This window comes from Rhipicephalus sanguineus, chromosome 9 (assembly GCF_013339695.2).
Source record: "Rhipicephalus sanguineus isolate Rsan-2018 chromosome 9, BIME_Rsan_1.4, whole genome shotgun sequence".
NCBI lineage: Eukaryota > Metazoa > Arthropoda > Arachnida > Ixodida > Ixodidae > Rhipicephalus > Rhipicephalus sanguineus.
Window position 1 is genome coordinate 63,518,883 of NC_051184.2, and position 20,734 is coordinate 63,539,616.

Sequence of the window (20,734 nt, forward strand, 5' to 3'; positions counted from 1 at the left end):
CATAGCTCATCCATAGCTGAGCTATGGCCGAGTTTTGCGCTAATCATACAAATCTGGAAGGCAAGACGTGGGCGAGACCGATGAAAGCCGTCGGGCCCTCGGGCTCTAAAAGAAATAAAACACGCAGACCCCTCCCCCTCCCCTAATTTTACACCAACGCATATAGACCGCTACAATGTGCGTGAGGGACATCGCATTATCAGAGATGGAAGCTTTCACCCAACTTCCGCAGCCTTTCGCCCCCCCCACCCGCACACACACAAATATTGTCACACTGTCATTCACTGCCCGGTTAAGACAACTTCCGCCGGCTACCATCTTCGCTTCTTGCCTGAAATCGGTCTTATCGAGCTAGAAAAAAAGAAAAAAAAAAGGTCGAGCTCCCCAGTCGCCACGCCCGCCAACCCGGGGCTACGTCATACGCAGAGCCCAGTCAAAGCGCGCAATTTTTATTCGATCTTCCGATTCTCCTGAAAAGAAAAAAAGTTACATACACTGCTGTATGCAATCCGGAATTCTCTTGCGCGACCGAATATTTGGCCGGCCAGCCCTCGGCTACACGGAAACAGGAATTCCTGATCAAGCTCGCGTTCGTTTAGATAAGAAATAATAATAATAAAATCTGGGGTTTAACGTCCCAAAACCACGATATGATTATGAGAGACGCCGTAGTGGAGGGCTCTGGAAATCTCGACCACCTGGAGTTCTTTAACGCGCACCTAAATCTAAGTACACGAGCCTCAAACATTTTCGCCTCCATCGAAAATGCATGCGCCGCGGTTGGGATTCCATCCCGCGACCTTCGGGCCAGCAGCCGAGCACCATAACCACGAGGCCACGATGACGGACTGCAGTGCTGTGCTCGCAATGCACATTCGCGTACCTTTAAGTTTTCTGGTTCGTTGCCTTTATCGTGGCAGACCTGGGATCAAGTATAGGTGTTAATGAGAGAAAGGGAAAGAGCGAGATAGAGAGATGAAGTAAAGGAGAGACAGGGAGGTCAACCAGTGGAAGTCTCTGGTTAGCTACCCTCTAATTGGGAAGGGGAAAGGGGGTGCGAAAGAATGAAGGAGCAGAAGAGAGTCTGGAACGACACTACATGACGATAGCGCTGTCTAAAAGCAACGCAACAACGTAGTCACCGAACTGTCACAACGTGACGTACTGTCCGGTTTCCCTAAGAAAACCGGAGGAACGCCTGCAGTTGGTGGAAAACGCATAGGCCAACGAGGAAGCGGAGTGCATGACAGCGCTTTCGTTGGCGATGCAGGTCATCCGTCAAGACGTCGTCCTACGGGGGCCACTTCTCGAGGGACTTCTTGTTCCACACTGCCGCTGGGAGACCGCTGTCCATGCCTCGACCGGTGTCCGCCCAGACTCGGAACGAGAACGTCATGAAGCTCACGGCTGCGAGGCAATTGCACAACACATCAGACGCCGTCGAGAAGCTACGACTTCTCTGCCTTCAGCGGGGCTCGGCCGGCATTCTGGGCCTGGGAAAGTAAGTCGCGGTCGCTTGGATACTACTAAGTCGGGCAGACAGCTGTGTTGGTTAGTATATATTCACGGTCTTGAAGCGCAAAGCAGGACTCGCGAAGTCGCAGTTAAGACAAAGCAAGTGAGGACCAATGCTCGATCGCTGTGGTATCTATGAGCACTACTGAGCTTTCTTTGCCGAGTATGGGCGATTTATCGCATCGTGCTAACCAACGACTCGATTTTACTCCTCAAAGGGTCGCTCCTTAAAGGGTCCCCTCACCAGGTATGGACATTGTAACACTGGCGGCGAGTAGATCGGTCGGTGACGATCGTGCATGCAGAATATGATGCACCTGGACGGCGCGAAATCGGTTGAAAGTTAAAAGTGACAACGACGCGATCTCACTCTCAAGGGAGACGCGCTTGGAGAGTGCCTATTCGTAACAGGCGCTTCTTCGTACGTCACTGACCACGGCCCGTGAATTAGGGCTTTCATCTGGATTGTAGCCCTCACTGCTTGCACCACTAAGCAAAATAGCAAGAGAAGAGGGAGAGAAAGAATGGCCAGGCTCGTCTCGTGACTATGACGCGCTTCCTTGGCCTCGGTATTGGGGAGTACGCGGCGCTATCGGACGCCAGCCTAGGCGAAGAGAAAGAGTGTCCGCGTTGACGGTGAAGCTAGCATCCTTGAGGCACGGTAGCAGCGCGGTTTAGCCTCTTCTAAATTGTATAGTAAGCCGATTTGAAAAATATTTCGGTGTAGTACTCCCTAGACGGCGTCTTACACCTCCTGCTGTGTAGTCAAGTTTGCAGTGAGGCCTGGGGAGGGGACATTTGAGAGTAAGCGTGTTCACCCTATGAGACGAACCGAACACTCCAAGAGATGCTGACATTCTCACTGCGTACTGTTCCGAAGGAAGTACTTGTGTTTATAACAAGCTGCTCCGTGCCTGTTTCAGAGTATTCCGTCGGATGGACGACAACGGCAGTGGCGACTTGTCTCGTGACGAGTTCATCAAAGGACTGGACGATTCCGGCATGGCGCCATTCCTCGAAGCCGAGGACTACGACAAGCTGTTCGAGATGTTCGACGCGGACAACTCTGGGACGATAAAGTTCGACGAATTCATCCGCACTATCAGAGTAAGCCGTCACCAACGTGGAATCAAACAGACTGCAACAAAAATACGGCTAATTTCCTTATAAGAAAAACTTCCGCGTGTGATGCATTTGTTCTTCATGTCATGCACCGGCAGCACAGCACTAGCCAACATCAGCCATCGTTAGCCAACAGTCAGCCAACATTGAGCAAGAGTTAACCATCATTAGTCAATGCAAGTATTACGATTTCAGGGGTCGCATACCTTACAAAGTCCGTAACGATTTCCTAACGAAGTTTTCTTCCAAATTAATTTTTCTAGCTTATATTTCAACTTCTCTTTTAAGTACAAACAGGAGAGATGTTCAGGAGAAGATAGAGGCTTCAAGTGATAAGAGGTCGTTGAACAGCGAAAGCTGCAGGAGCTAATGTTTTAATGAGTGGACTTGCTGCGTCGACGCATCAACTCGACAAAGGTGACATGGAGACTCGATGACGAGTCCACTTGTCAATACGTTGGCTCCAGCAGCATTCCGTTAACAATTTTTAGGGGCGAAGCTCCTTAAGGCGGCACCCGTTCGTCCCTCGTCGTGCTCGTAGTAGTGAGTAACAAGTCTTACCCTTTGACCTCCAAGGTGGTGCCGGTGGGAGATTTCTCCTGTGCGTTGTTGAACAATAAAAAATTCGCAGCGTGCGCGTTAACTAAAAGCCGAATTCTTCTGTCTCTGTAGAAGTGTAAGTGTTAGCTAAAAGCCGACTTCTTCTGTCTCTCATTCCCATTAGCAGCCATTGTTTACCTCCAAGGTAGTGCCTGGTGAGATTTCTCCTGTGCGTGATTAAACAATAAAAATTTTGTTCAAAACGCCGTTGATTGATGAAATAAACCAACGAAAGACGCCAGATGTTTTGTAAAAACAAAACGAAAGAACGCCAGATGTTTCTAAAGCAAAACGAAAAAGACGCCAGCTGCTTAACGAAAGACGCAAGGTGTTTTCTAAAGCAATGGTTTTCTAAACAATGAAAATTCACAGCGTACATGTAAAATTAAAATGAGCTGCAAGTCGTCATAACTCATCGAACCTTTAGTATAAACGCGCCCGATCTCACGTCGGTGATGATGTACTGGGCAGAATTCACGGAAGATTCACGGTTTACCGATGAACCTCCGCAGCTTCGCCCACTCATCATCATTCACTCCGTGGATATGCTGTGATTTTTTTATGACTTAAATGTATATGTTTAATGTCCCATACTTTATTGCGCAGTGCTTTCTCCCCCAATTTTAGTCCTGAAAGTGGTTCTTTCTCTCTTTTTGGGGGGTGTGGTTTGGGGGGGAGTCCAGAAAGTGCTTGTGAAGCTTCAGTTTATATCCCATGAAGTGATTATGATTGTAATAACAGCAACAAAAAAGCTCTCTTATGTTCGCGGTAAGTTCAGCCTTCGCTAGTCTTGCTGTTCAACTGTTCTAGAGCGAGCTGTCCGTTATCTTCTATCTTTAACTCCCCTTATCCTTTCCTCCTCGACGCTGCGCCGTGCTTCCTAATTGGTTGAAGAAATAAGCTTCTTTCTTAACCTCAAACCACTATCGGACAGTACGGAAGCAGAACGGAATAGCTCCACGTTACAACCCCACAATTCTTACAATGCTTTCGACCGTTTTTCGTCGTACCAGCCCAAGATGAGTCCCAGCCGAGAGGCACTGGTGGCCAAGGCATTCCAAAAGCTCGACCGTTCGGGCGATGGTCAGGTGACCTTCGAGGACCTGAAGAGCGTGTACAACGTGCGCAACCACCCCGACTACCTGAATGGACAGAAGACGGAGCGAGAACTGTTGAACAAGTTCCTGGCCACTTTTGAAGAAGGAGGCGTCGTCGACGGCGTTGTGAGTATGCATTTTCTGACCTGTTCTTCAGTTTTCCATTAAGGGCTTTGACTGGTTGGAGAAAGGAAAGAAAATATGGCCAGCTTGCACTTGTGGTGCGAAACTGGGCTAAGAGCGGAGCTTGTGGCCGACCTAGCTTCTGTGGGCTTCTACAAGCTCGACTTAGTCGTTGCTAGGTTTGACTAGGCATTGCAAGGCTTGGCTATGTGGAGTGTAGAACTATATTGCTTGGCGATGTCGTTCCGGCTACGTAAAGTGCACGATTAATTACTGTGTTTCAAATTAGCGTGATATGAATTAGGATTATTATAATTAGCGATCAGTTAATTAACAAGTCATTAATTAGCATGATCACTATTACCACGGGCTTAATTAGGATGTTTTAATGAACAATTTCATGGTCTGCATGGTATTAATTAGCAGGTTCTTAATTAGCAAGATTCTAAATAGCAATGTCTTAATTAGGATGGTATTAAATGGCAATGGCTTAATTACGTCATATTACGTGACCTAAATCACGTAACTAGCTGTGACGTTATCTTGCGTGGTATATCTAGTTTTAAGTAAGTTACACTAAGCGAGCGCGGATATACCAGGCGGTTGCTAGGCGACGCGAGCTGGAGCACAGCTGGGCCGAATTTTCTGTCGACTCTGCACGGCATAACGAAAAGCTTAACGGCTCGGCTGTTAAAAAAATATTGGCGTAGACTATCACGACTGAACTTCTGCTAGCGATAGCATTTTACAGTGTAACGTTCCGGAGACTTCAGGGGCACCGCCAAAACGACATTGCTAGGCTGCTGACCCGAAAGTCGCGGGTTCGATCCCGGCCGCGGCGGTCGCATTTCGATGGAGGCGAAATGCCGGAGGCCGGTGTACTGTGCGATGTCAACGCACGTTAAATAACACCAGGTGGTCGAAATTTCCGGAGTCCTCCACTACGGCGTGCCTCGTAATCATATCGTGGTTTCGGCACCCCCCCCCCCTCCCGACCCTTCAATCGTGCCGCAAGAAAAGCATCGTCTGTGCGAGTAACACTGGCCATTTCAAACTGTCCTATACAATCCCTACTCCAAGTACAGTTGCGAAGTGCCCACTACGCCATAATTCTTCCTTTTGGGAATTAACTCAATAGCGCTACTCGTTCGTAAGGTAACACGGGCACCTACGCAGCTGCTCGCCTTGTTGATGCCTTTGCTGCTGATGATGATTAAATATGTCTGGGCGCTTTGTAATACGCGCGCCTTTAAAGCGCCCACTTGTGCAATTCACATGGTTTGACGCCTGGCGCGTGTTAGCACATCGCTAGCGCCTCTATGAGAAGCGCGCATGCTGGTGTGAGCAGTCGAAGAAGACGACGACGTTGACGAGTGAGACTATCGTGCGTGTTCGCCTCTGTGGCGTCGTGTAGCCTGTGTGGCATCCAATTTATTGAGTTTAATTAAATTATTCTATATCTTCCTACTACGTCTCGTGACTTCTACGACGCCCGAAGAGAACACGCGATTCTATGCTCCTGCCACGCAATGTATTTAACATGGGTTAAGGTGACTTCTCGCGCTACATGACATTCGTATACGGTTTTTTTTCATTGAAACAGTTTCAAGCTGTGGCGCGACTCTGAGGTAGAAACACCTTCTTGCCACGCAGAAGGCGCGGGTTCGATTCCAATCGAACCGAAGATTTTTATCGTTTACTTATTTGTGTCGATCTCGAATTTTCGCTCACGGGCAACATTGTTTTTTCGCTCACAACCAACGACGCCGACACCGGAATTCCCGCGAAACGAGCTCTTTAACGCTGTCGCGTTAATACCATTTTTACCAAACGGGGCACAAGCCGCGGCGATAATCGCGTCCTAAACGGCGCTCTGAGAAACGCCTGTTTTTGAACCCATCGGTACGGATACATTACACGTTCGAAATGGGCGCGTATCGCGCCTCGGGGCTTGCGAGTGCTTTCCGTTTATAGCCATTAACGCGTTTTCTAATCTGAAAGCTGCCTGCGCCATATATATATATATATATATATACACCCGGTCTCGACACTTGGAACCTTCGATCGCGTGGTCTGGAAAATTTAGATACGAGCCGAACGCAGTTACTGCATGGCGCCGAATGGCCCGCTTTTCGAGAACGTATACGGTGACACGATCGACGCTGTTTCGCGCTTTTCGGCCATTAAAGGGTCGACGACACCGTGATCAGCCTGCATATCGACACGTTTCGCGTATCCTCTTGTGTGGGCGGAAGAATAAGCGTTGAACGAAATTCATGCGCGAAAGCAATGGAACCTCTTCCCCTATCGGGAAATGGGGGCAAGTGAAGTTAAGGTTGAAGACTGGGCGTTTTGGTACAGACGATTTTCTCGTGGGCGCCGCCATGTTGCTTAGCGGGCGGCGCTGTCTCTGATCTAGCAACTTGTCAAAATGTACTTTTGGGCTAGTTGGTTCACAATCGTAGTAGAACAGCGCCGGCGAAAACAACAGACCAGACGAGGAGAAGGACACGTAACACAAGGCGCCTTGTGTTACGTGTCCTTCTCCTCGTCTGGTCTGTTGTTTTCGCCGGCGCTGTTCTACTATGATCTAGCAACCAACTGGCTTGCGCAAATGCGCAAACACTCGCCTCCGCGTGGCCACGCGCACTGTGAACCATTTGCACACACCGGAAAGAAGGAAAACGCGAGTTGCCAGACCGCTCCTCCTCGCCCCGTGAAAATGGTCTATAGCATCACCGTATAGATTGTATAACGCAACGAATCGACGGGACACAAGAAAGATACGCACACAGCGTCTGGTGTCCCGTCGATTCGTTGCGCTACACAATCTACATTGAGGCAAGTGAAGCTTGGCCTGTGCGGGCCTGACCTACTATTTTTCTCTATTTCTTTCTGTCACATTGTGCAATACTCCTTCCCAACTTTTTCTTTCCTTCATTCCGAGAATCGGACCTTCAACCACGAGATTAGCAGCACAACACTTCTGTTGCTACAGGCAACAAAGACGGTCATGCGTGAAACATTGAAATGAAACAATGAGAGACAACAGTGAAACGTGGCAACGTGTAATGAGAAGTGAGCTCGAAAAAAGATCGCACTGCTCGCCGACAAGCCCACTACCGTTATAGAGCATCAATTACTGGAAAACGGCGCGTACAAATACGCATGCGATTGGCGCACCTTTTTGTGACCCGCTTGTGTACACCCGCATTTCTGTACACTCGCCGGCGCCGGGGTTTTTCGCGAATTATGCGGCCGCCACCGAAATCCGTAACTCATAGAAGCTTCGCTTAGGTTGAAAATGGAGTTATACGTTCGCTATGGTATATTGCGATAATGGAATCGTCCTGACCGCTAGTAACGGGATGAAGAGGGATCGATGACATTCCATAGGTCTAAATTTAAAAAATATATATTATGTAAGACTGTAAATTAAGCCTGACATTTTGCTGCATAAGTTATCGAGACAACCGTTTAAGACGGGCCAAGGAACTGCCTCTCGTTGCTGCGAGCAACGAGAGGCAGTTTTTTGGCCCGTCTGCAAGAACTGCAGGCCTTGTTAACATAAAGAAATTCGCATGAATTCGCAGCCGGTTGTTCTAATAGAAAAAAAAAACGCCAGGCCTGCGCTGAAACCGCAGCACAGTCACAGCGAAAGCTGGAAGAGCGGCGTTTCTAAAGCCCGATATAAACTCTCTTGGGGCTACTAATACAAGTACACTAGCAAGGTACCCATTACGCCATAAATCACAATTTTTGTGACGCTGGGAAGCACTTACTAAGCCATTATTCGTCATTCTGCGGCTTCATACAGGCTTCATGTCAGGAAGGAACCACAATAACATAAGCAATGTAGCGTGGTAGAAGAGTAAAATAAACACCAAGCGTCGCACAACGCGAATTCTGTAACCAGGCGTTATACAATACGAATTGCGCAACGAGGAGGTTGTCGAATGCTTTCAACCCATTACAAAGTGCTCCGCCATAATTCTTCATCGTCATCAGGCACAGCATCAACAAAGTGCGCATAATGCCATACATGCGCTTAGCAGGTACCACGGCTCTCCGTAGAAAGACGAAAAATGGCATAGTGCCTGCTTCCCTACTTCTCAAAAATTACAATGATTTATTGCGTAGTGGGTTCCTCGCAAGTGCACTTGTATTGGTTGCCAAGGAATCCCATAAGTGCATGATTCATTTCCTCGGGGTCTCAGTAAAGTTCTTCGCCCCCCCCCCCCTCTCTCTCACACACGTCAACGTATGTTTACAGCACGGCGGGAGAGGGAAATAGCGACCGGTCGCGTCACCCAATGCAAATTGCATAACTGGTGGGCCGTTTAAAGCTTCCAACCCATTACAAAAGGCTGAGCCATAATTCTTCATGGTCATCAGTCGTCGTGTCACAAAGTGCACATAATGCCTTACAGACGTGTAGCTGCTGGTGCCTCGCTTCCCCGCAGAATGACGAATAATGACTTAGTAGGTGCTTACCAACTTCACAAAAAATTGTTATTTATGGCGTAGTGGGTACCTTGCTAGTGTACTTGTTATATTAGCCCCAAGAGAGCTTACAACGGGCTCTAGAAACGCCGCTCTTCCAGCTTTCGCTGTGACTGTGCTACGGTTTCAACGCAGGCCTGGCGTTTTTTAGGCTAGCTGGTTTGTCGTGTCCGGAAAATGGTGCTATAGCGAACGCAAGGAGAAAAGAGCTCTTGCTATCGTCCCATCGTCTCCTCTCTCTGGTCGCTGGGACAGTTTGTGTGGACTGACATCATCCCAAACGTGCAAATTTCCTCTTCTCATCACACTACATATAGTTATCGGCCGTCCTCGACTGTACTTCGCTTCTCTCGGCATGTACTTTGTTACATTTAAGAGACCACTGGTGGTCGTTATACACGTTACAGGGCCTGTTCAGTTCAGTTTTATTTCTTGCGCCTAGTGACAATTCTGATATCGGCTATCCCCATTTTGTTGTCAAATATACCTGCTACATGTTGCGTCTAAAATGTTTCATTTCGTAGCTCGTCGCCTGTTACTTAGCTGCTTCTCAAGTCTCTTATACCTTCAAATTTTTGCCACATATGTGAGAAACAGCAGCAAATGTTACCGTTCGAGTTATTCCGCTTACAGTACGGCTCCAAATACAGACTGGGTAGTTCTTACAACGTCTCTTCAGGTTCTCCTGCATGGGCTGACGTACGGACGTGAGTCGTGGACATTGCGATAATGTGAAAAATAAAAAAGAAGAGAAACTTCATTTTATCGAACAACGGGGCTGGTGTAGAGCCTTGACAATTCCGCAGACTGCTAACTGAACCAATCTTTCGGTTTTAGTACTGGATACCTCATACCTCCTTACTGCGGGGGCTAGCAATGAGTCTTAACAATTACGCAGACTATTAGGTAAGCTAATCTTTTGGCCTTGATCTGATAATCAAAACAAATTCTCCATTGAAGGAAATAGTTCGAAAAAGAAGTTCTCTCTCTTCGTTCTTGCCCGCTAAAATGTGGGGTTTTCTTTCTATGTGCGAGTCTGTTTAAATTTACATTAGCCACGGTTATGAATGCTCTTGCTTCGCACTCTTTTGTAATTATTTGTAGTTGCACTTGCAGTTGCATAACAATATGTATTACTTGTATACGCTCTCCTGCTATGACCCTTTAGGAGTGGAATAATATTAAATTAAGTAACATAAATAATGAAACAAATACCTAATTTCGTGATGTTTTGCGGTTTGTCGGTTCTATGGAACTCAATTTATTGCTTGAAGAATATAAGGCGTGAAGGCATGGGCATAAGGGAGGACGAACAACGGGCAAAACAAACACAATTTCTGTTTCTTTGTATCCGTGTCTGCGCGTCTTACTTTCATATACGATGAACCCCTAAAAACTACTTTAAATTTTGGTCGTTCTGAGCGAATCAGTTGTCGCTGAACTTTAAGAACGAGATGAAGCGGAATCGCCAGCGATTGAGATGGTTTTGCACTTCACAGGGATGCAACAGCTGCGCCAATTGCGCCAATTTGATACAATTCCTTATTTTTGCGCCAAGCTGCGCCAAAACAGTGAAATTTGTAAAAATTGCACCACGCTGCGCCAACATGCCCGACCAGCTTAAAATTTTCTCAGTTGCGCAAACTTGAGCGAGAAATGGAGGCGGCGTTGGTCATCTACAGTGTGGGCATCGTCATCCAATACAGACGCGCAGACCCTAACCCTAACACCTTTGGGAAAGAAAAAGAACTCACCGCAAGGACGAAGCAATGAATGCGATAGCAACAAATTGTAATGGCATACGAAGTGAGGCTGGCAGCAAACTGTTTTGTATCCGATCTCGCGTAACTCTACAAAACGTTTGTGTAAGATAATACGGCTGCTCCAGGGAAAGATGCTTTTTCTGCACAGTGTCTTCGCATTGAGAGCGCAGTACGTAGCAGAATATACGAGCCGCCCGCTGATGGCTGCCGAGATAGCGCGCGCGCCAGCGATCGCAGCCGCACCCTTAGAATCAAAGTTCAAAGTTGCTGCTCGAGCGACAGCACCCCCCGCCCCCCTCTCACGTCTTTTCATGCTCGTTCAAGACGGACGGGGCGTTTCCTCTATGCTTCGATGGCAGGCTTCCCGAGCGGAGTGGTGTTATCGCATGCGCCTTCCGAGCGACGGAGATGGGCTGGCTCGTTTGATGTCTGCTTCAGCCACGTTCGTCGCCTGCACTCGCGCGCTTTTACCCGCGGTAGAACATACTATGCACAGGGGTATGTTATCAATTTGGACTTTATACGGGAGATGACGGCAAAAACTTGTCGAGAGTGTCCATATAGTTGCTATCGCAATACAAAAGGACAGTAGTTCTCAAATTTCCTGATGCTTGTTTTATTGCGTGCAGAACGCTTTTTAAGCCACTTTTGCCGCAGTACAGCGGTGTCCTACGGAAAAGCATATTGAGATTTAGAAGGGGCTATTAGTGCTAACTGTCAGGGACACAGCACATTTTGTTCCTTAATTACTCATTCGTGTATGCGGCGTGTAATTACAAGTACTAGCATGATCGCTGACGTCTAAAAAATTATTGGCAATCATTTGGAGCTGTTGTGTATGGCGTTTCTGTGGCCTTGAGGAACAATAGACAAAAGCGTATGCCAGTTTTCTTTCTTTGCTACCCCCACTTGCTCCTGCTTTACGAATCTCCCAAATTTCCAGGTTGTCAGGTTCGCAGGTCCACTATAGCATTTCCAATGCCTGTAGAATTATTTGACCGGTCCTGCAAATGCTAATGTGGACTTAGTCATTGTTCGCACTATGGGGTGGCTCAACACACTGCTTTTATTGAAATTACAGTGTTCATGTGCACTGTGCACGAATTAGCTGATGTTGGGTGGTTTTTACATATTTTTGTTTTCTTTTCTAAAAGTAAGCCTTCTTTGTTATACAGCTCCAAATATGGGATTTCGGGCTAAGAAATGAAGGTTTTTTTTTCGTAACCTGCTCCAAATTTGGATTTTTGTGCTCCAAAAGAAACATTTTGCTGCTCCAAAAATTGCTCCAAATCCTATTTCGGCTGTTGCACCCCTGACTTCAACGGGTTCCTTCCGCTCCCGAGGAAGCCCCTCAACTATCTTAAGTAGCTTAACGTGACGTGATTTGTGTTCGTAACGTCATATATGATGTCAGCATGGTTGTAAAAGGATTCTACGGTATTCATAACGATGCGTATGCAAAGCGGATTGCAATCTTTAGTGCTTTTCGTAAATCTGCTCTTTGTCCTCTCGTGCCACGTGTAGATAGTTACAGCAAGTTTTCGTGATTAACACATGTAAAATACGCTGCAAGCAGTGTAACGCTGCAAGTGGTGTAAATGAAGGAAAAGAGTGGTGTATTTTACTAGCTGCCGCGGTAATTGCGCAACAATGAAATGCATGTTATGCTTTGGCTGATGTAGACGAAGATGGCTAGATTATCTTTTTAAATACAAATGATCGTCAGGCGAAACAATAATGATGTGTATGTTATTTGTGGAATTACACAATTACACAATTATGCGGAATTACACAATGTTGGACGTAAGCGCAATGAATTTAGCCGGCGCTATTAACCTTCTTACCGTATCATAAATGGGTGATTCTGGCGAATATAATCGCAATATTATGCTTTCAGCATAGTTTCCATGTTGTTTTGGCCAGATAATCCCCGAAAGATTTTTTAGATGCGAAGTAGCTTATGGCGGAGCTCAATCCGGTGGTGGTGGTGATGGTGTGAGGCGTGACTACCCTTACTGCGCATGCGCATACCCTATCCCCTCTCCCCTCCCCCTCTCCACTTCACCCCTCCCCTCCCCACTTCTCCTCTCCCCTCCCACTTTCCACTCTTCCTCTGAAACGCGGGCTAGACATACCGAAATTCTCTCCTGCGCAACGCCGCGATGAGAACCAGCGCATGCGCGTCCCCTCCCCCTCTCTCTCCTTTCCTACGCTGCCCCTCTCTCGCACGCCTGCCGACCACGTTCCCCGCTCGCCCTGTGAGAATTAACAGAGACAAGACGCGCGTAGCGTTCCTCTGCGCGTTCCACGACGCGAGGTCGGTAGCATGCCCAAAGAACGCCAACGGAACGCGATCGTGCAAGTGCTCCGGCTTCGCATCGCCTCATGGTCTCCTTTAGCGGGAAATGGTGTAATTTTTTTAGTAAGCGCTAGAAAAGTAGCAATAAACCGAGTTATGTGCACATGGTACAGAAATTAGCTATTCATATTTACAACACGTACACGGTAGGCAGAGGATTAACGGCGAAAATTTGTTTTAAAGCGATACTGAATAGAAAGTTCAGTGCCGCTGTATGTCAATTCACTGTTGAACTGACAGCAGAAAAGACCGGCGATTAGCTGTTATCTTGAGAAGTTGCTTGATAAAACAGAAAATGTCCGTGAAACAAAAGTAAGTTGGTGAGGCTGCCTTGAAGTTTCTTCACCAGCGAGCCGTGACGTCATAGTCCTTGGCAGGGCCGTATTGGGTCCGGCAGATTATATATTTGAGGCGCTGTAGGCGGAATTTTAGCGTAAGAGAGCCAAATAATGAATACAGTAAGTTTCAACAAACTTTGCCTCAGCGGCTCAAGCGTGATAAAGTATCAGAGATGCCGTCAGAGATGCCAACGGAGAATCAGAGATGCCAACACTGACATCTTTTGTTTCTTTTCTGATGCGTAAAGTTTGTATGCGCGTGAAATATTCCGTGAAACCTTCAATCGTTGCACCTTTGCTTGAGCAACACCTTTGCATCAAATTAGCCAAGTTAAATATTTAGATGAGCGTTGTCTATCAGTTGAAATTGATTTAGCGTTTCGCTTTGACTTTCGTCCGCCACAGTGGTACAGCGGTTATACGGTGCTCGGCTGCTGACCCGAAGGTCGCGGGTTCGCTCCTGGCCGCGCCGGTCGCATTTCGATTGAGGCAAAATGCTAGAGGTCCATGTACTGTGCGATGTCAGTGCACGTTGAGGAACACCAGTTGGTCGAAATTTCCGGAGCCCTCCACTGCGGCGTGCCTCATCGTCATATCGTGGTTCTGGCACGTAAAACAGATATTACTATTATTATCATTAAATACTGTCTTTATTGTATTGTTTAGTTTTTATTGCTTTATTTCTTTATTCTTGCCTGCGCCGGAACAAAGCCTTCGCTGTTGTTCCTGAGCACGTTGAGTAAAGAAATGATTGATTGATTATTATTATTACTCTCTTTGACGTTCATTTACGGCAAGCTACGCGATAACGCGAGATGTGTGATAACACTGAAATGGTTGCTGACCACACGAACTGAGTGTTTTCTTTTTTTCCCCAAACTTTTCTATTTCCAGGTGACCAAGGAGGAATTCTTCGACTACTATTCGGGCGTGAGTGCTTCCATCGACGAAGACGCCTATTTCGACCTGATGATGAGAACCTGTTGGAAGCTATAGCCTCGATCGACTGGGATACACACACAGACCCCCCGCACGCCCGTGTGCATTTCCTTTCCCTGTCCATTTCACCCCGAGTATGTTTTTTTCACGTCACCGAATGCTTCCCACGAGATGACTACATTTGTCTGGGCACATAATATAAAAAAAAAAAAAACGTTTGGATGTGTGTCGCAAGGGCCAAAGGATTAAGGAGGATTAAAATGAACACTAATTCTACAGCATTGACGTCGCTGGCGTGGATTAGTGTTCGACACCGTGCCGAGGAAACAAAAGGTCTTTTCATACTCACAATCGAGCGGGTTCTGCGAAATTAGCGTCGTAATAACGCATCATGTGCACGATGGACGAGGCACAAAACCAACGCGGACGCTCACCCCGAGGACCGTAGGTTCGAATCTCGATCACGGCAGCCACATTTCGATGGCAGATAAGTGCAAAAAGAAACAACAACAACAACAACAAAAAAGACAGCTTTGCGCAAGTGGTGCCAAGCCTGAAAAGGAAGTGCGGAGCTGGGTAGCATTTTTTGTTTCTTTTGGGTTTTCTCTTTCTTTCTTTTTCTCCTTTTCCGTTTTTCTTTCTCTCTTTATTTCTATTTACTTCTTCCTCTCTTTTATCTATTTATTTCAGCTTTCGTTACTCCGCGTCGAGTGAAAGGCCAAGCCCTCAAAGTCCAGAAAATGCACTGGTAGGCGTGAGCGCACCCTTACAAATTTATTGCATGTTTTTTTTTTAAAGCTAGTTTCGGTTTCTACTATGCCCTCACTTCACGACACGGTATGAGCTTTTCGTCACGTGCTGAAGCAAGATATCGTTACGTTTCCACGGCGGCTCCGCTCGGTGGCTCCGTTTGTGACGCACAAGCGGCCATTTTGTATTTTGTACCTGACGTCACCACAAATAGCCGTACTTGCGCGTGAAGTTACAAAAATTGACATTTTAGCCTAACGTCACGCTAGTATCGATGTCAGCAGGGGCACCATGCGAAAACTTGCTTTAACGTCAAAATAAAATATTAATCACCATTTCCTGAGCTTCACACTTGCTCAGAGCCATCTATATGTACTGTAGATTTGTATGGCGGAGAAAACTCAGCTTCGAGAATCGGCGCCAATACCCATTTGGATGCGACACGAAAGGCAAATATTGAGTCCACGTGGGTTGTTGAAATAACGTTCCAGAAACCTCGTAATGCTCGTTTAGTACCAAGGAAAATGCTTAGTTTGAAATAAAATCACGTTTTAGTGGTCCGCATACCGTTAGCGCACTTTCAAACCACCCGCGTCGAAAGGGGCTTGTGACGTAGCATATGCCACGCCCATCCTTTACTGTCCGACAGCCGGCGCTGCGGTTTCCCGTTGCTTCTTTCTTCTTCGCTGCAGCTGCTGTTCGAGTGCCGTACGCCATCCGGGCATCCGATAGCATCACGTGGACGCAGAATTTTCGTAGCACTTGAAGTTGTAGCGATTTTCGTGAGCTGGCGAAGCATAACGCAATTGCCAATGGGACTCGACAGCGCCAGCGAAACTTCCCATGCCCGGCGAAGACAGAGCTTTTGGACCACCCGAGTTCTCAAGGGTAACGTCAAGAAGTTCTTTCTTGCTTTTTCTTATTTTTTTTTTTTGTAAATCAGACAGAAGTGCACAAGCTGCATTTTTATTATTCCTTCTCGTAATTCCCTACAGTGATCTTTTTATATGATGAGTAGTTTGAGTATCGCTGATTAACTGTGCTGAGGGCCTACTACTTCATAAGGCTTGAACCGAAACGTCCCCCTCGTGGCGCAAATCGTGCCCTGAATTTACCTTAATTTCTCTGATTACGACAGTACTGCTGTGCACAAGATTGACGTTTTAGACGATTTCAAGTATTGACATTTCAGTCTGACATAAATTGTTATTTGTCTTTACTGTTCCTTTAGAGAAGCTGAAAAGTATGAAGGGAGAGGGGGGTTAATCTGCAGCCCCCTATCCGACCTCCGTCGGGTCTCTTCATCAAATTGTTTCTGGACGTTTAACCACACGACTGGCCAAACTAGAGGTGATAGCCTAAGGAACGTTGCTAATTGCGCACGTGGTGAAACCGAGTTCTTAAGATGCCAGAGGCGTTAATTGTAAACGGACTCGATAAACTTTTAACGAGTCTTTTGTACTGGCGGTGTAACATTGACGCTGTAAATATAACGCATAGCTGCGTTCCTTATGTGCCAACAGTTCTTTCTTGTTTAATCGTGCTATAACTGACGCTGCAGATTTGCGTTGGAGGCCACGTCACACTAGATGGGTCACAACATGTTTCGACGTTTCCACCAATAATGTGTTAGCCATTACTTGCGCTGTGACCACTCCGTGGCTCTGGCTCACAAATACTTGCGTCACGTTGCCTAGTCAGTGTTGGAAAGTTTTTTTAAAATCGCTAAAGGGATGGCGCCTTACAAACGTGAACGCCGTGTACTGAGCGAGTCACCAGGTACTAAACGTTTCCGCCATAAATGACGGCACTGCAGCCCGATGTGCCTAATTTCTGTACACCTGAGGTTTTAACTGACCAGCACACCGACCATTTTCCCACTTTTTTTGACCGTGTCCTCCAAATTAATTGAACCAAACCTCACAGCTCGTAATGTTGAGCTTGAATATCGGGTTGCCCTTCCTATAACTTTAGGTGGACTGATCGTAACAATTCGATTGCTTTTTTTCTTTGTTTTACAAGGTAGCACTGCAGATTCGGACATTTTTGCTTCGACTGTGCAAGGTGCAGAAACGAAGTGGTGTGTACGCTATTGGAAGCACGTAATTCAAATACGAGCTTTGTAAGCAACGCGCTCGCTAGTGGACGGCGCACTCCTCTAAGCGTTTAAGAGCAGGGCAGTGTTCGCTGTCGCATTTGCTAGTCAGTGCTCGCACGCGTGGTCTGCTGTTGCCCTGTAAACATTAGTTTCTGTGCTTAGCGTTCGTTTAGCTGCGTCCACTGCTATTGTCCTGCTCTTGAAGGGGCCCCCGTAGCATCTTTTAAAGCGTAGCCAGTAAATTTTGCCGATGTCTAGTCATAGCTTCTTGGATGACAGGGGCCGAATATTATTGCGCTGCTTACATATTCGCGCACAAAACAATTTCGTGCGAAAAACACCCGATAATCGCTTGCTGTCCCTTTCATTCGCAATTCCGTCACCAGTGACGTCATCAGACGGGTGCGGAAGGCATTGGCTGATCTTTGACGGCGCACCGGTGGACGATCTCGTGCGCTGCGTCGTGTGAGTGTGTATTCTACGATGAACGTAGAGAGGTGTTGCAGGCCCCCTTTAAAAGTGCTTGTTCCGCTTCTTAGCACCGGAAGCGCGCATGACGCTCTTCCGGTGCGATGGCGAGTCACTTGACACAGGAGACGACGGGTCTACGCAACTCCCGTATTTTTTTTTTTTTATTGCCCCAGAGACAATTCCAGGTCGAGGCGCTGCGTTACCAGCCTGGAAGCTCTTTCCTACAAAAACAGAGAAACACGAGAGCCGAAACGAAACAACGCAAGCAACAATGTCACGCGCCAAGGAACAAAGAGTGTGTGTACACGCTCCAATGAGAGAGAGAGAGAGATAGAGTGAATACTGGTGGCAAAGACGTGTGACCAGTGCTCTTTCTTTTTTTTTTTTCTTAGCACGCACCACAACTCTCCCCTCCAAAACCACGTATATATAACCGCTTCTCAACAAGAAAACAGAGGCGCTCGAAGTGTGTGCTTCTCAGATGATCTCATAGTCTTTTTTTACCCTTTCCCTCAACAACCAACAACAAACGTCTGCAAACACCTGAACATGCTAGAACTCTTCGTTTTTTTGTATCTCTCTTGTTTTATCACTTGTCACTGACGTTCCTTTTTTTTTATTCTCTCCACCAACAACGAACAAGCCCGCCCCCTTTTGGTAAAAAATATATTTAAAGATATATATGTAAACACGTCGTTTTTTTTTTTCTCCTCGTAATATATATGTACAGCGCTGAGAATTATTCATCCGGGGAGTCGGACGATACGGAAATGAAAGAAGAAAGAAAAAGAGTAAAACACGTTTCCATAACCTCGCCTATAAGAGAGGCAGGCTGCGCATTCTTTATTATTTGTTTATTTATTCATTCAACGGCGAACACTCACGGAGGAACGTTTCCGAGTCGCCGGTGCGTGGTCGGGTAGCGTCTTAACGGCGCATGCGCGAGGTTTCGAGGCTGTGTATATACACGCTACAACTAAAGCCGAAGCCGTAGCCGATGTGTCCCAGCAGACAACGACCAGCCGCTGCTGAGGTACAGTTTTGCTTAGGAGGCAGGAAGGCATACCTGCACGACTTAATTGCCGGAACGTGCACGCTCAGTTCGAAATCTTTTTCCATTTTGAAAGCCGCACCGAGGCAACTCACTTTTAAAGCCGAGAAGCGCGACATCGTCAGTAAATCTCAGAACCGAATGTTGTTCTGTCACTTTGTTAGCAACACTGGCGCTGTTCGCGACACTGGCGCATGGAGAAAGGAAAAAAAAAAAAAACCAGGAGGGACCGTCACGTGATTCCGCTAGCCTCGGGAAGTCAACTTCTGACACCGCCCCTCCCGATGAGTGCGCGGTGCCTCCTGGGTATGATTAGGCACCCGCAGCAGACGCGACCTTAGCGAGCAGACGATTGGTAGCGTTTCTCTATCACGTGACCAAGGCGTCTTTCTCCCGTAAATTCTTATGACTAGACTTCAAGATTATCACGTCCCTCCTACTTTGTTCTTCCTCCATTCACAGGCGTAGTCCGCCATGTTTGTTCCTTCTCATCCAATCGGAGGTCTCCGTTTGGAACCGAAGCCAATCGGAGGCAAAGAGGCTGCACTCTTCGGAGACGCTTACAAAGAATGACGTTACTTTAGCAATCTGGGAGTGTTCTACGGTGTTAAGAACATCGATCGAGAGTTCAAACATGAATCTGCCTGATAAAGCCCCCAATATGTTGCACCAGCAGCAGTTTTAATGGGAAAGGTATTTCAAGGCATGTTTATCCGGCGGGTATGACTTCTTCCTCCCAAAAGCAGCTACCTGTGCCTCACGTGTGCCCGAGACTGACGTCACCTCCGCTTTGTGACGAAGCACGCGGCTGCGGCTACAGCTTTCGTGTCGGTCGGGCACTTTTGCACCAAGAGTTAAGCCTAAGCAATCTGCTTTGTTAAAGACCAGTCCCACTTATTTAGATGAAAGTGGGACATATTTGCGACTGCTTTGGATATATGAATGCAGCAACGAAACGTAGTACGCGGACGGTACGAGGGACGATTGGCGTAATCGGCCCGGAAAGGTAACAAAGTGAATCGCGGCATTCAGGCTTGACTTGAACCAAGCTTGTGGCAGGTTCCTGAAACTGCGCCGCGTTTTTCAACCTTTAATACCGTTTTAATTCAGCTAGAAGTTCTTCCTTTACCCGGTTGCATACAAGTAAAGGTTTCACTGTTAAGCGGCGTTAAATAAAAAAAAAGTATATGATGGTGAACTGTTGCTGTTGGCGCACGATTCGGTTAACATCACAGAAACTCTGTAACAATCGCAGAGACTGAGATAACGTTCGATAAATTATTTGCCCCTCAGTAATGTTCTGGTCGCGGCCAATAAAGGCCGCGAATCACGAACTACGTCACGAAGCTTAGCGCGTGCTCCTCGTATACATATATCCACCGTCCAAGATTAGGCTTAAGAAGGACGGCAGCAGTATTCCCTTGCACGCAATTCCTCCTCAAACCACGGCTACCTCCGGTGACTTCTTTCGTGTGTTTTACAATAATACGGCGCAGTTGGCCGGTGGCAACCCGTAGACGGGACCTATAGCTACCACGAGTAAAGCAAACACGTCGCCTGGAACGTAACGGCGGTGATCGACATCGGCAGTAGGCGAAGAAGCTATAGTTTCGGTTTCTACCGGCAGCTGGCGCGACGACTTGCAGGCCTATACGTAAGAGCCCGGCGCTGCTCGCTTGAGTGTCCTGGGACGGTATTTGTGTAGATTGCATCATAACAGAACGTCGCTTTCTTTTGTGTTTGTTTTAGCCGGCATCTTGTATAGGAGCGACCGCAGCGCTGTTTCGTGCGCACGTATATCTGCATCGTGGGTTCGCTGGTGGCGTGTGAGAGTTTGCGTGTGGGTGAGCCATACTTTGCTAGCGAGTGAGGAACGGAAAAAAAAACAGTCTCTCTAACAAGGCTATACGAAGCACCGTGCACCCATTAAGGCAGTATTGTTTTTTTTTTTTACCTGGGCGCACGTAACGATTAACAAGTGGTGTGAGTATCACAGCGCAAAGGT

The 20,734-nt window shown here is 47.2% G+C and overlaps 1 protein-coding gene across 1 annotated transcript; it reads left to right on the forward strand.

The window, feature by feature from the left end:
* The first annotated feature begins 1,270 nt into the window (after positions 1 to 1,270).
* LOC119405252 (calcyphosin-like protein) lies at positions 1,271 to 14,620 on the forward strand. Its single transcript, XM_037672064.2, has 4 exons — positions 1,271 to 1,501; positions 2,439 to 2,622; positions 4,251 to 4,460; positions 14,315 to 14,620. The coding sequence occupies exons 1-4, from the start codon at positions 1,353 to 1,355 to the stop codon at positions 14,414 to 14,416; spliced, it is 645 nt and encodes a 214-aa protein (XP_037527992.1). The 5' UTR covers positions 1,271 to 1,352; the 3' UTR covers positions 14,417 to 14,620.
* Positions 14,621 to 20,734: the final 6,114 nt, after the last annotated feature.